The sequence below is a fragment of the Ylistrum balloti genome, unplaced genomic scaffold (assembly GCF_031769215.1).
Source record: "Ylistrum balloti isolate Yb309-2 unplaced genomic scaffold, AGI_CSIRO_Ybal_v1 Utg369662, whole genome shotgun sequence".
NCBI classification, from domain to species: Eukaryota; Metazoa; Mollusca; class Bivalvia; order Pectinida; family Pectinidae; genus Ylistrum; species Ylistrum balloti.
The window spans coordinates 1,231,282-1,245,921 of record NW_026781912.1 but is presented as its reverse complement, the minus strand read 5'-3'; the positions used below and the strand labels follow the sequence as shown (position 1 = coordinate 1,245,921).

At 33.3% G+C, this 14,640-nt stretch overlaps 2 protein-coding genes across 4 annotated transcripts in view; one reads left to right on the top strand and one right to left on the bottom strand.

Moving 5' to 3' along the window:
- Positions 1-873: 873 nt before the first annotated feature.
- LOC132559334 (protein FAM76B-like) lies at positions 874-13,967 on the bottom strand. Of its 2 annotated transcripts, none has more exons than XM_060223952.1 (9): positions 13,865-13,967; positions 11,436-11,500; positions 11,105-11,165; positions 10,374-10,529; positions 9,279-9,706; positions 7,059-7,151; positions 2,881-3,070; positions 2,166-2,267; positions 874-1,547 (listed from the first exon to the last, which is right to left on the bottom strand). In XM_060223952.1, exons 1-9 carry the CDS (start codon positions 13,943-13,945, stop codon positions 1,476-1,478), a joined length of 1,248 nt encoding a protein of 415 aa, XP_060079935.1. In that variant the 5' UTR covers positions 13,946-13,967; the 3' UTR covers positions 874-1,475. The 2 variants fall into 2 exon arrangements, with proteins under 2 accessions (XP_060079935.1, XP_060079940.1); XM_060223957.1 differs by having other exon boundaries at positions 2,881-3,067.
- Positions 13,968-14,289: 322 nt separating this feature from the next.
- The window catches only part of LOC132559070 (centrosomal protein of 57 kDa-like), a 29,547-nt gene continuing 29,196 nt past the window's right edge, over positions 14,290-14,640 (top strand). For both annotated transcript variants that reach the window (XM_060223688.1, XM_060223681.1), the window contains exon 1: positions 14,290-14,378. In XM_060223688.1, the coding sequence (XP_060079671.1) occupies positions 14,358-14,378 (21 nt within the window). In that variant the 5' untranslated portion in view covers positions 14,290-14,357. The remainder of the gene's footprint in view (positions 14,379-14,640) is intronic.

Here is a 14,640-nt window from a genome sequence, read left to right as displayed (position 1 = left end):
CATTGGAGGTAGTTTTAAACTAATCTGAATACCAGTAACTGTACAAGTTAAATGATATCAACAGCATAACAATTTAAATGTACATAAATATCATCATGGCCCAAGTCTAAATTAATTCCATCTTTCCTTTTATTGTGTCTGATTTTTTCTCTGTTATATCTTTCAGTAAATTACATGACAAAGAAAGCTTCCTGTGTATCAGTTAATAATTTTACATGAAAAATGTAAGTTTCACATATTTCACAAAATTTTATGTCACATTTGTTTCACACAATGTTGGTCCCTTGTGGACCATACATGTTACACATTCTGAGTTTCCATTAAAGTTTAAACTCACCATACCTAATTTAAAAAAAAAAAAAAAAAAAGTAAAAGTAAACGCACCATTTCAAGTATACATACACATCAACATCAATTCATTTTTAATTGAAAGAAACTGCTACAGCTTCTGTGGTTATATGGAGAATTTTGCATATTACTGAATACCTAATATAGATATTGTGCTGAGTTTTGACTGACCTACAAATCTTACTTCTGACAAGCCTTCATGAAGGCTTCCAAAGTCGAATTGTACACATGAATGAGATTGCTTTACCTGTTAAGTTAAAACATAATATTATCTTAATGGGCTTTAACATTTTACATGTGAATTATTTCTGTGCCTGTGTTCTAACACTGCACAGCAGTCTGGGTATACATTAAAAAATGCAATAGATGATGGGGATACAACCTGTATTATAATCCATGGTGCAATAACTGAGATCTTACATCACTGGAACATTAAATAAATGATATAATGAAGAATTACAATACTATAATCATCATAATAATAAATATATACATGTTTCTAACAAAGAAATTGCAACATCCACTTTTATTTTACAAAATGTTTAAAAAAAAATCAATATTTTGGCATTTTTTAAATTCAAAGAATTTTGTTGTTTTTAATCTTCCATTATATGGCTGATTCTTTGAATTATGAAATGAGTGAAGGATATGATGATTATGGTTTTGGTTGTTTACATGAAGAATATACATTAATACCTGCGTTTAAAAGATCAAGTTAGGGACTGATCAAACCCATACCCCACAAAATTGAAGATATTGTGTATAACTATCGATAAAAAAAATAAATTAAAAAAAATTAATAAATTCCCATTGTCTGATTAAAGATGATGAAAAGAAATTGGCAAATAACTTTTTTTTGATATATATTTATTTAATATATTTTAAGACTGACAATTAAAGCAAACACAACCAAACATATCCCTGTGTAAGAAAATCTATCATGGAGATATGTCCCCGGTTCCCAAAGTTTTATCTTCAGCACAATAATGAAGCATTCACAAATGAAACACAAGTTTTAAACAAATACATGATACAAGAGGGAATATTAAGAAATATAGTGCAGTGTATTTTTGTACAGATCTTTGCTTCCGCAATTAATTTTCTCATGTCCTAGAACATTCTTCTAATCAGGAACGTATATTCTTTCCTTTGGCTGGTTTTAATTCTTTTATTTGTTTCATCAGTTCTGCATTCTTGGTCTGCAAGCAAAATCATAACAGTTTAGAGTTAAATCATTGAAATACTATATAATTCTTGAGATGTGCAATCATCTGGGTATCTTCATTTTACACACATATCTTCCTCTTTTCAGCCTTAGAATGAAGGCATTCTTAATTTCAAACCTGAGGGTATCTATTTTACAATAGTTACAGAAGAAGCATTGAGGAGTTCAAATATTTCGCATTTCTATATGTTAACAAAAAATTGGTAAAATTCAGCATCTGCAACATGTAGTGCAAAGATTACTAATACTAGCTACATTAACGACTACATATGGATGAAATAGTTATTAACCGAGTCACTGAAACATGAATTGGAAGTCAAATTTAGTTTTCACAATTTGGGTGCAGAAGACAAATCCTAGCTGCATCAATGTAGACAATCTATTATGCTCATATTACTACCCAGTAATGGATGAAAAAATTCTTAACTGATACAAACAGATCATGCTTCTATATCCCTTGTCAACTTTCCTTAGAGATGGGATAAAATCAGGAATATTCATCATTACATAGTTATCATGTGAATGCTAGTTTCGTGTTTGTCTATTTCAGGTATTTTCACAAATACAATTTTCAAGGTAGGAAATGTGTTACCGTGAGAGACTCCAGTGTGCCAGCATGATGTTTGTGGATGGTCTGAATCTTAAGTCGAGACTCTTTCTCAGCTTCGTAAGCCTGCGCTTTGAGTTCATTGATCTGAAAAAGAAATATTAACAATTGTGAAAATCAACAATTCAGACAGATACATAGACTGGCAATTCATATGATCACAAGAAGACATAATTTTATGTAAATATGATTACTCAGAAAAATACATGTAGAATATTTGAGCTTTTCAAATCAACAATGATATTGTTCTCCTTAAAGTCAAAGTGACTTTGACCTGTTCAAAAAGACAATGACCTTGATCTAAAGCCAGAAACTACCTAGGTCAAAACAAAGACTAGCATCATCATTAAGTGACCAAGTCTTTTTGTTTCATGTGATGTATGACAAATTTCTAGAGTTATGTAAAAAACCCTCCATAGACAATTATGCAAATAAGATAAGTTTGTGGTGCAGACCGAGTTTAATTTCTTCCATCTCTTTTGTTGTAACACTATACATGATAAGAACAACTTTAGCCCCCAACTATACGTATCTTACCTGTATATCTAAAACTGTTAAACGTTAAGTTTTTGTTTTATTTCTGTACCAAGGTAATCTTCTTGACTGTAATTACATGTATTTCCCAGCTAAGCACAACTTGAATCTTTAATAAAATTTACATAGCCAATGAATGTAATGACAGTGAAGTGGTAATATGTACCTGCTTGTCCTTTTCCAGTAGTTGTTGATCCTTGGCCTGGAGTTGTTTACGCATGGCGTCCAGCTGGTCCTGTAGTTGTTGTAGGGCAATGAGATGCTCAGAGCTGTGAGGGTCATCCACTTTATCTGTGGCACTACTGGCGTTCAGCATGGACAGACTCGAGGAAAGGCTCATGGAGAAACTACTACTGCTGTACATAAAACAGGAATATAAAATGTAAAGAAACAGAAAGAAAGACAGATGTGAATGACACCATGATGGAATTACTCCCTGTCATTCTTGTGTTAAGTTCATGGAGATGGACAGTACCAGCCTAATTGAAATATTCATTTCTTTTAATGAGAGATTATTTTTTCATACATGTAAATTATGGAAACAGAAACTAAAACAGCAACAATTAGGAGGTCACATGTTTTCAAATAAAACCTGTAGTTTTTGGACAGATTATTTACAATCTTTATTAAAGTGATGGTTTCAGATCATTTCTTCTTTATAAAAATAGTTTTGCTAAGGTTGCGAGGTATTAAAGCAAGAACTAATATCAAATATGTAGCTGACTTTTATATGGATGATTTAGTTAACATTGCAAAATATATCCTATAGATATGAAAGTGCAACAAGTAACATTTGACTGGCTTACTCTAGGTGCAGCAGCTGGAGGTGAAATACCAAGATTTAATATCATCAATTTTTTTTTTTTTTAATCTCAATATGATTCAGTTTTGAAACTACATCAAGAAGAGTTCAACTGGCTTGTTCTATGTGCAAAAGACTGCTGTGAAACACAAGGTTAAAATTGTTGAAAGCAGCCTGAAAACATATTTTTTTCATCTGCAATAGTATGAAAAACTTACATGTTGAAATTTTTTTTAATTAAGCACTGAGGTAAAACAGCATGAAAATATTTCACAAGATAACACATACCTGAGAGAAATCTCAATGCTTTATATTGGTGCTTGTCTTATTCACTCAAACACAAAATAACTGTTAGATCAGATCACACAAACTAGCTGTCAGATCACACAAAATAACTGTCAGATCAGATCACACAAAATAACTGTCAGATCAGATCACACAAAATAACTGTCAGATCAGATCACACAAAATAACTGTCAGATCAGATCACACAAAATAACTGTCAGATCAGATCACACAAAATAACTGTCAGATCAGATCACACAAAATAACTGTCAGATCACACAAAATAACTGTCAGATCAGATCACACAAAATAACTGTCAGATCAGATCACACAAAATAACTGTCAGATCAGATCACACAAAATAACTGTCAGATCACACAAAATAACTGTCAGATCAGATCACACAAAATAACTGTCAGATCACATAAATTAACTGTCAGATCAGATCACACAAAATAACTGTCAGATCAGATCACACAAAATAACTGTCAGATCACATAAATTAACTGTCAGATCAGATCACACAAAATAACTGTCAGATCACATAAATTAACTGTCAGATCAGATCACACAAAATAACTGTCAGATCAGATCACACAAACTGTCAGATCAGATCACACAAAATAACTGTCAGATCAGATCACACAAAATAACTGTCAGATCAGACAAAAAAACTGTCAGATCAGATCACACAAAATAACTGTCAGATCAGATCACACAAAATAACTGTCAGATCACACAGATCAGATCACACAAAATAACTGTCAGATCAGATCACACAAAATAACTGTCAGATCACATAAATTAACTGTCAGATCAGATCACACAAATAACTGTCAGATCAGATGACACAAAATAACTGTCAGATCAGATCACACAAAATAACTGTCAGATCAGATCACACAAAATAACTGTCAGATCAGATCACACAAAATAACTGTCAGATCAGATCACACAAATAACTGTCAGATCAGATCACACAAAATAACTGTCAGATCAGATCACACAAAATAACTGTCAGATACAACAAAATATTTGAGAAAAGTCATTCGATATGAGCAGTATGTTATCAAAGATTGAGAAAGGTTAAAACGGATCCAGATTGGTAAGATGAATGTAAGCTTTATCATTGCTGCCTTCAGTTGATATGTCAGTCATAAAGAGGTCCACATTCAGCTGTTAAACAGATTCCCTTTTATCAAGATTTTCCCACATAGTAACCTCTTTTAAAGTGAAACACTCTATCAAAAGGCAACCAGTTTTTAAACAGTTTCTATTTTAAGACTTACTATCTGTGATAAAAAAAGAAGAGTAATATATATAGAGAAAGTATCAAATTCCAACTAAAATTTAATTAATTTCATCTCAATCAAACAACATCTTTGATTTCAAATTCAAAATTTCAAATTCAGCAAGTGGGCTTGTTACAGGATAATAAAATAAAATTGTGTAACGTTACTGAACAGGTATGGGGTTATAATCAGACAAAGAAGGCAAGAGATTAACTGTGATAAGGGACCAATTCATTGAACTCTTTGAAAGTGGTCTCTCAATAAAAAGCTGAAGGATGCCACACTATTGCTTTCAGAAATAATATTCTTTTATATCTCAAACATTGACATTTTTCTGGATTTGTAGAACAACTGAAATTCTTAAAATCATCTACAATATCAACACAATTTCTAGAATCCAATTGAAAGACTGACATAAATTGATGTCTGACAAAAGTTATTCCAACACCAACCAGCACACTGGAGTTCAAATGCTGGCAATTCCTAAAACTCTCACCCAACATTTCAAAAACAGAAATATATAAACACCTTAAAACCATGCAACACATGCTCAACTTGACCAACTTGATTGACAACCGCACTCACATGCTTTGAAGAGGAAGAACCAACACACAGCAGGGGGCGGGGCGGGGTTACGAGGCACAGAACCAGAGACTGGGGAAGGAAGTGCTAGATGGGAATGTGAAAGCAGGCATGGAACAAGAGCTTTTTGGCCAAGGTGTGAAAAAATAAGCTCAATGAAGCAACAACAAACCAACAAAAAAAGTTTAAATAGAAAGAATACAGTTGCATTTTAAACTGTGAACAACAAGAGCTTTTGCATCTGATCAAGAGATGATCAGGATCTTACATTTACAAAATTCACTGTTGTGAATATCTGTCCCAAGGAAGGATAAATTTCATACATCTAGTGAACATTAAAATCATTAAAAAGCCCTTTCCAATTTTGTTTGCTACTTTTGAAGATTTCTGAGTTGGCTTACTCTTTTAAGAATGAGTATCGGCTCTTCTCCGTGAGGTTAGACACTTCAAGATCTTCTCTGCAACAACAGATTATATCAAGTTTATAAACCGAGACAGAAGGAACAAGTGAGGACCATGGTGATCATGGGGAGACAGACACACAGGTGGGAAGTCACATAGGACTATAAGTTTGACTGGCCATTTGGAAATACAAAGCAAATCAATTATCAGCAGTCATCCATATTCTGTGGATATCTCTTGGGAACAGCAAAAGAAAACAAACATCTTACAGGCATTTGTGCTTGCAATAAAATAAATCAGACACATATCAATTAATATAAACATACACAAAATGAAGCATGCTTTAACGATGTGAACAGGCAATGTACTCATCTCCACAGAAATTTTTCTAATATCATCCTCGATGACATACTATCTAAACATTCCATTCTTTTAATTACCTACACTACAACTCATCATTTAAAATGTGTGTATTTTAAGGTTTTCAAAAAAATATCTCAAAATTAAATTGATGTCCTATTTAATACATTATGTGATATTGATAGAGAAGGTACCTCACAATCTCACAAGATCAATCTCCTTTTCTGTTTAAATTTCTGTATCTAGAGATAAGGAATCATATTGTGATCTCATATTTCCAGCAACAACTGTCCTTCCTAACCTTTCATTTCAATTGCAGTCATCCTTGTTCACACTCCTAACTCATTATTAACTTGTAACTTTCCCTTGTTTTTAAGAAAAAGCCAAAAGAACCATTATTGTAACAGATGTTATACAACTGCAAAAGCAAGGTATTTGTTATGCCTAACTTGATTAACAGTTTACAAATAAATTGGACATAGTTATAACACACATTAGAATTAGTCTGGGTCAACATATTACCATCTCATCACACTAATGTTCACAACACACTTCATGTTATTTAAGTAACTGTTCACAAGGAAGGAACTCACGATGACAATGGACACAGTATTTCTTTACCTTTTTGTTGGGGTCATTCCATTGGCACTGCTGATCTCCACTCGAGCTTTCTTGGTGGGAGGTGTTTGAGATGATGTGTCTGAGTGACTGGATCTGAAGAAAAAGAGAGAAATTAAATAACCATCTCACCCCTCTATGTTAAGTTGGGACAATCAAACTAATAATAAGAGTTTTTCAAGCATTTGTTTTTTGTTACCTGCAATGAGGCACAGGGGTCAAGTAACAGGATTTTGGGCTGGTGATAGATGAGTCACTAATTTGACTCCCAGCATGATCGCCCAATTGAACAAAATACTTTGCTTATTGCAGCCAACTCAGCAGCAAATACCTATGTGGTTGGGTAGTGCTAGAAAAGTCATTTATAAGCAGTTATCACTGAATGGCAACTAAGGCTGCATGCTTCCTAGGGAGCTGAGAAAAATTATGGTTAGTAGCAAAAAGGCAAATAATAGTGGACAGTAATTGTGAATCACTTTGTGACTGTGATGTAGCAGTGATAAAGAACCTCAAATTATCATTATCATTATTATAAGAATCCGAAAAACTAGAATATGTCTATAAGGCATGAATGCATTCTCTCTCATGCATATAAGTATCATTGTTTAAAAGGTCAAATGTAATCTTTGACCCTTCAATCTTGACCGATGACAACCTTAATATTGTCTTGTGTAGAACTTATGATAGTTACATAACCAAACCTTTTTGAGAGTTTTTCAATATATTGGAATCTGCTGGAAAGTCTCCTAGGTCGGCTTAATGGAGAATCATGAAAATTTTAACAAAAATATGGACCTAATAAGCAGCATGAGTGGTTATGGATGGTTAAGTTTTCTTTGATTTTGCCAACTGATCATAAGCCTATGGCATATCAACATGTGAAGTATACCACAGGATCAGATGTTCAATGTGAAACATCAGACGTTCTGTATATAAAATAAAGCTATTATACTTGAAGATAGCTGGAATTATATACATGTATATGAATTTCATATCTATTAACCCTGCTATTTTTCATATATTATAAAAACTATGTTTCACATACAGAACGTCCCATTCCTGTAAATATACTTATGTTAAGCTAGTCTAATGTCGTCAGGGTTGATTCTCCCACTACTTTCCACTGAATACTTCATCATTGTATGTACCTTTGTACCTTTATCAAATAATTATTTCCAATTTTGTTTTTTATTTAGTGCATGAATCTCGAATCAACTTCAGCCATACATCCCATTTACATCCACTTAATGATACATGCGTCCTGGGTCATGCTTGAGTGCCTCATCGTCATTAGCCTATAGTTGTGAGGGGCTCCATAGCGAAATCAGACTAAATGCTTTCTTCAAATTTCATTAGATTACTGATCATGGCAAATAAACAAATGTCATGGGTATAAAAAGCAACATAGATATTTTTTTAATCTATTCTAAGCATCATTTTCATTTCGTTCTTTTGTAAAGCATTATAATCCTGTAACAATAAATCACCTGTCAGAGGCCCCATCTTTATTTTTCATTGTCTCCTGTGCATTTGATATCAAACATTTCCTTGAAAGTGCCCATTAAAAACAGATTGAATTTCCTTATTCTGCTGTGACTTGACACAACATCATTGAATTATCTAGTGTTTCAAATCTCAATTAACATGACAGGAAGGCAATGCATTAGGACGCTAGTGTAAACAAAAGACCATACACAACAGATAGCATAAATTAAAGCTTCAATGTTAACAACTCGGGACTTTTTGCTCTCTGTGATCTGGAGCGCCATGACTTTTGTGCACTCAGCATCTCAAGAAAGCAGCTGGAAATTGACAAACATTAAAATATACATGGAAAAATGTTTTTTAACATCAAATGACCATCCACTAAAAATTACCATCCATGGGCAGCTGATCCAGTGGCTGGCTTTCCATAGATCTCAGTAAAAAAAAATTAGAATGGAACTTGATAGGACATGCCAACATGGTTATCACTGTATGTCTCTGCCCATCATAAAAAATGTCAGATCAAACACAACCTCATCCATGTTTGACATATAATGGTACTAAACAATCACCTGAGTATAGCGTTTCTTTATCTAAATATATTGGAATACCTCTTTCTTCTGTCTCTGAAAGATGACATTATCATCTGTATAATTTCCAATCTCATATGATTCTGCCTTGAAGCAGAGATACTAAATCTCCACAATTTGATCATTGAAATAACTGGTTTCCACTTACTTATGAGATGATTTTGATTTTGCTGAGTGGGACCGCCGATGATCTTTGGACCTTGAATGTTTGTGATGATGATGGTGGTGATGGTGATGATGATGTTTGTGACTTTTTTGAGGTGTTTCCTTAGAAGCAGCACCTTCCTGTCCTTCTGAGACGCCCTTGTCACTCCCATTGGACACTCTATCGCCTTGACTGCTGTTGCTATGACGACTACTTGTACTTCCACCACTGTCATGTTTTGAGCTATCTTCCTGCTTGCTGTTATTTTTACCCACAATACTGTCAAACAATTTTTCTGCCTTATCAGATTTTTCTTTCCCTTGCCTCAGAGATCCTAGATTTTTTCTGTCCTCATCTTTTCGTTGTTTTGCCTTCGCTAGTGCTCGTTTATAAGCTAGAGTACATAACCAACATAACAGCTTCCCATCAACCTGCAAAATAATTCAAATAAAAATGGAGGTTTCAATACAATGAAATTTTATATACTACAGTAGTTAAATTCCAATGCAATGTATCTTTTGTATGTACAATGTATATAAATTCAATAAAAACTGCCACTGTAAATGTCAGTGTGTTCAAATTTATGTTATTTTCATGCTGTGTATATCTATGTCTAATACAGAGTGATAAATTAGTATGTGTGACTGAATTAATTCAAGGTTCAATGACATGAGAAACACACAAGTGTTACCATCTAAAATCTAACAATGACCAATTTTTTTTGTTTATTAGTGAGGACAAATGCAACAAGTTTATCAAAGGTACTTTTTCTATACAGATTACAGAACTAAAACAGTCATGATTTTCCTTTGCACAATGTAAAGAGTTGGTAATATTAGCCTTCGATTAAATTTTGCTATATCCAGGTTCATCAAGGAGAGCTTTAAAATTAAACAACCATTTAGCATAAATCAAAATAAAAAGGAAATCTATGTTAAATGTATGTACAATCACACAAGTCAGAACAAATGTGAAAATATTAGCCCTGCAAAGTTAAACAACTATATTGTATTTAGTACTGACAATCTAAAGATTCCTATCATTGGTCTCTGATTGATGAAGGACATTAATGTATTTTGAAGCAAAATATTTAATTACCTTTTTCCTTGTTCCATCTGTGCGGTCAAATGCACATTTCTGTTTACACTGTTCACAAGTTAATGGTGGGCCCCATCTTCGTTCTGAATTGGCACATCTCTGACACTTATTTCCAATGAAAGCAGCAAGAATATTACAATATTCACATACTGAAGGCTGTAAAAAAAAGAATAAATAAACAATTACATACAACAGTGTTTTCATTTCTTTTTCTGACATTGTGTCTGTGAGAAAAGAACACAACTTCAGACCAATGGGAAACCCATATCATATCTGAGAAATCTCTTAAGAAAAATCAATAACAAACTATGTCAAAAATCCAAGATGGCCACCTGTCAGCCATGTCGCTCTTCTGAAGTCCCAAATTGGACTGTGCACAACCAGAGATCAAGAGCAACCTACATATGAAATTTATAAAATAGTGATACCAAAATTGATTATAGACCGATGAATAGATGCACATTAATTTAGATAAATATACCACCATCAGATGAATTATAACACTATAGCAAGGACAATAATTTCATTAAATTAAAATTTTTCACATTTTCCCCTTTTTCTTAATAAAGAAGAGTTCTTAATAGCTTAAAAATCTTTTGGAATGAAGATTTGAGAGGACACATAAATATAATATACTGTTTATCACGTGTACTACTAAGGAAGAAAGGCCATCAAAACCTAATTTTATTTATACTGTCCATACATATGATGGGATAATTCTGTTGGCTAACCTTTCCATGGACTTTGACATTCTGGTCACACTTTTTACAAATGGAGTTGGTATTGCTCTTGCTGAAAACAAAGAGAAAAGTACAAGTAGAGACTTAACTCAATTACACATTACTAAGATATTTCTTATATATAAACCATAGTGTTTGGTTATTTTTTAATCTTAATTCTTCAAGTGCAACAGGGAACCCTGAAAATATTTTGATAAAAATTACTTCCTTGGGGTGTATCTTTTTTATAATAGGTATAAAATTGTTCTGTATTACAGTATCTCAAGCAAATAATAACATTTTCCTTTGGTTATTAAAATTTTTAAATACATTTCCAACTTACTCTTCTTGTTGGAACTCTGCTCTACAGTAAGTACACTTCACCACTGGGAAATTGCTTCGACATTCCTACAAAAATAAAACATTTCAAATTGGTGCATCATATGTCAAAGTTAAATTGATTTTGAAAGTTAAAATGAAGATGATAATCTAAAGCAATGTTCAGTGTAAATGGTAAGAACATTCTTTTTAAAGAGTTTTTGTTTTATTTTTGTCACACAGAAGATGTCATGTAAACAAATTTAGAAGTGCATCATGATTATTATGCATTTCAAAACTAGCATGAAGTATAACTAGCATGCAAGCAGATCTTGAAAATGTCTGAGATCAATTTATATTCACGGACTAAAGTAAATAATGGAGAGTTTGTATCTGATAATTTCTAATTGTTGGTAAAGCACTACAAATCAGTGAGCGACTAAACCTATACCAACTAAGTTATAAAGTAGTCCATCCATTACAGATCCTTGAGAAGTTTGAAATTTAGTATCTTCTATATAGGATGATTTTCATATCTGATGCTAAATAGTAAATCTGGTATGTACCGTATTTGTCCTAATAAGAGTGCCCGGGCGCCGGTAAATAACCAGTAGGGCGCCTTTACCAAGATATTTTTTCTCTCGAGTTAAAAATCTGGTAAATAGTCATAGGGTTGTCAAATATCAGGAAGTATGAAGTTACAACATAGTTTAGACTTCAATCAATATGTTACAACTGCAAAGGTGACACTTAATTTTCCTCTAATACACTTGAATTGAACAATGTTATCACTTTCACAAATTGTCAAGACTGTCACATACACCTAGTCCTCATGTCTGGATGCTTGCCAAAAATTTCCATGACTAGCCGGTACCGGTGATGTGTCAAATTTTGCCTCAATACTTGTTGGAGACTGGCTACACTACAGCATGCCATTTTGATCAAAAATTAAAAATTAAGGTGATCGAATTTGCCAAAGAAAACGGTAACCATAAAGCCGCTAGTCATCTCAAAGTTCATAGAAAATGTGTGCAGAGATGGCTGAAAAATGAGGAAAAAATCAGAACCGAAGGAAAGCAGTGCCGTAAATGTTCTGGTGGTGGAAGGAAAGTGAGAAATTTGGACATTGACAACTAACTTATGACTTGGTTAACAGTCCGGCGAGAGAAGGAATCTGTTTAACTGGAAAAGCACTCACGGCTGAGGCATTATGACTTCATAAACTTAATGGATGTCAATCTTTTAAAGCTTCTAACAGATGGTTTCACTCTTTCAAATGGAGACATCAAATTTCTATGAGACAGACTACCCATGTAGCCCAGAAAAGGGTATCTGCAATCGACAATCAGGTGGATTATTTTTTGCGATTCATTACCCACATGAGGAGACTACGTAATTATGAACATTGAAATATCAGTAATATAGATGAAAACAGAGATTTGGAAATAGCACAGACTGTGAATGCAACAAAACAGTTGACATCGAAAATTTCGAACATTAAAGCGAGTTAAAAAGTGACTCTGATATGGATTAGGACGATTATTTCCATTATGTGTCCTGGCTATTGTTTATTCAGACCTACTGGTATATTCTGATGTGTGTTGACTTTTTGGGAGGAACAATAGAACGTAAGATTCTAGATCTAATTCAGTGATACAGAACTTTATTGAAGAGTAACATTACTGTCAAAAACAGTTTTAAATGTTTCTGGATATCAAAATGATTTTCTAAAGGTAAGAAATTTATGTTATGTTTATTCACTACCAAAATAATTGCTAAGGTGCTCTTCCTAGAGCAGGCGCCCTAAAAGGACAAATATGGTACCATTATTATCAATGTATAGTTGAGATAAAGCATGGGTTTAGGGGGAAGCAGCTTCAAATAATATTGAAATAATTATTCTAGGGACTAGGAAACTCAAATGAATCCATAGAAAATTGACCAGACCATCTTTGCACACCTCTATGCATGTCTAGACAAAGGATATTGTCAAATGTCCAATATAAATGGGTCTCAAGGAGGAATTCAAAAAGTGATTAACCCTTCTCCACCCACCATCCACATAATTGTCAATCCGTGATGGAGTGATGAGCCTCAAGAGCTCTGCAATTCCTTAGCCAGGATACTTTGTGTACGGTACTTTGTGATTTGTAAGAAGATATATATCTGTACTGTACAAATGACAATATACAAATATATGGACATCCACCTGGATTAGTTGGGATGAAACTCTTGATAAGGAAATGTGTAGTTAATCCATATTTAAGAAAGGCGTATTTAAGTCTAAAATGAAACTGTCTTGTCACTGAAAATGATCAACCGAGACTAAGAGATACTTAATTCCAAATAAATTTACTTCATATTTTGAGCTTCGTAGAAGCTATCATTTGACAAAGTCAACTTCATTGCTTTATGTTGCTATGCAAGCAGGTGATGCTTCGCATTATAACTTACTTTACACAGTTGTTCGGCTTGAGATAATTCTTCAAATGGATGCCTAGTGTGACATTTTGTACAAGCAAACAAAGCTGCCATATTATGTGTAGTATTTACGAGATTTTTTCTGTGAAAATCACCGATTTCACAGATATCTTCGCTTCAGCGGAAGTGGAGTTCATCCGGAAATAGAATTGCGCATGCCATTGTGTATTTAATTATTATTACTTTGAAACTAAAGGTTCTATTTTCATTAGTTATATATGATTCATATATTGGTTTTGCTGAGAATTATTTCACAAAATATGAAGTCATATGAACATTTATTTGCAAGTTTTAAAATTGACCAATCAAATCACGGCTTACATTTCTAAATCCGGTTGTAATTCCCCGGATGTTGAGGTGTTTTCCCACTCAACTCAAATTGTTTACCTGAGATTCCCTTCACTAGTAGAAAGTAAGGTGTTCGTACATGTTTCGCCGGGCTGAGTGATCTGCATATGTGCAAAAGATGGAAGATTACTTTAGTTCCGTAAGTAAACCATAATCATGTGAAAGCGGACAGATTGATGGAAAATTGAAAATCACAAATAACTCATTAGTTTTAAATGAATCAAAAAAGGACAATATTCTGTTGTCAACCATTCATGCCATATAACATCTGCACGAATAACATTAGATTTTACATATATTGAGTATCTTAAAAACATTGGAGATTTAATTTGTTAATCAATGTAAATAAAGTAAAGGTGATAAGACAGTTAACTAAAATTGATAACTGTAAACTGCATGTA

Bases quoted from the DNA above. Each gene is read 5' to 3' on its own strand.
- LOC132559334 (XM_060223952.1), bottom strand. From the start codon at position 13,945: ATGGCAGCTTTGTTTGCTTGTACAAAATGTCACACTAGGCATCCATTT. The intron at 9,707-10,373 runs GTAATTAAATAT...ATTATTTTGCAG, and splicing joins CAGATGGAACAAGGAAAAAG to GTTGATGGGAAGCTGTTATG. The intron at 7,152-9,278 runs GTAAGTGGAAAC...CTTTTTCTTCAG, and splicing joins AAATCAAAATCATCTCATAA to ATCCAGTCACTCAGACACAT.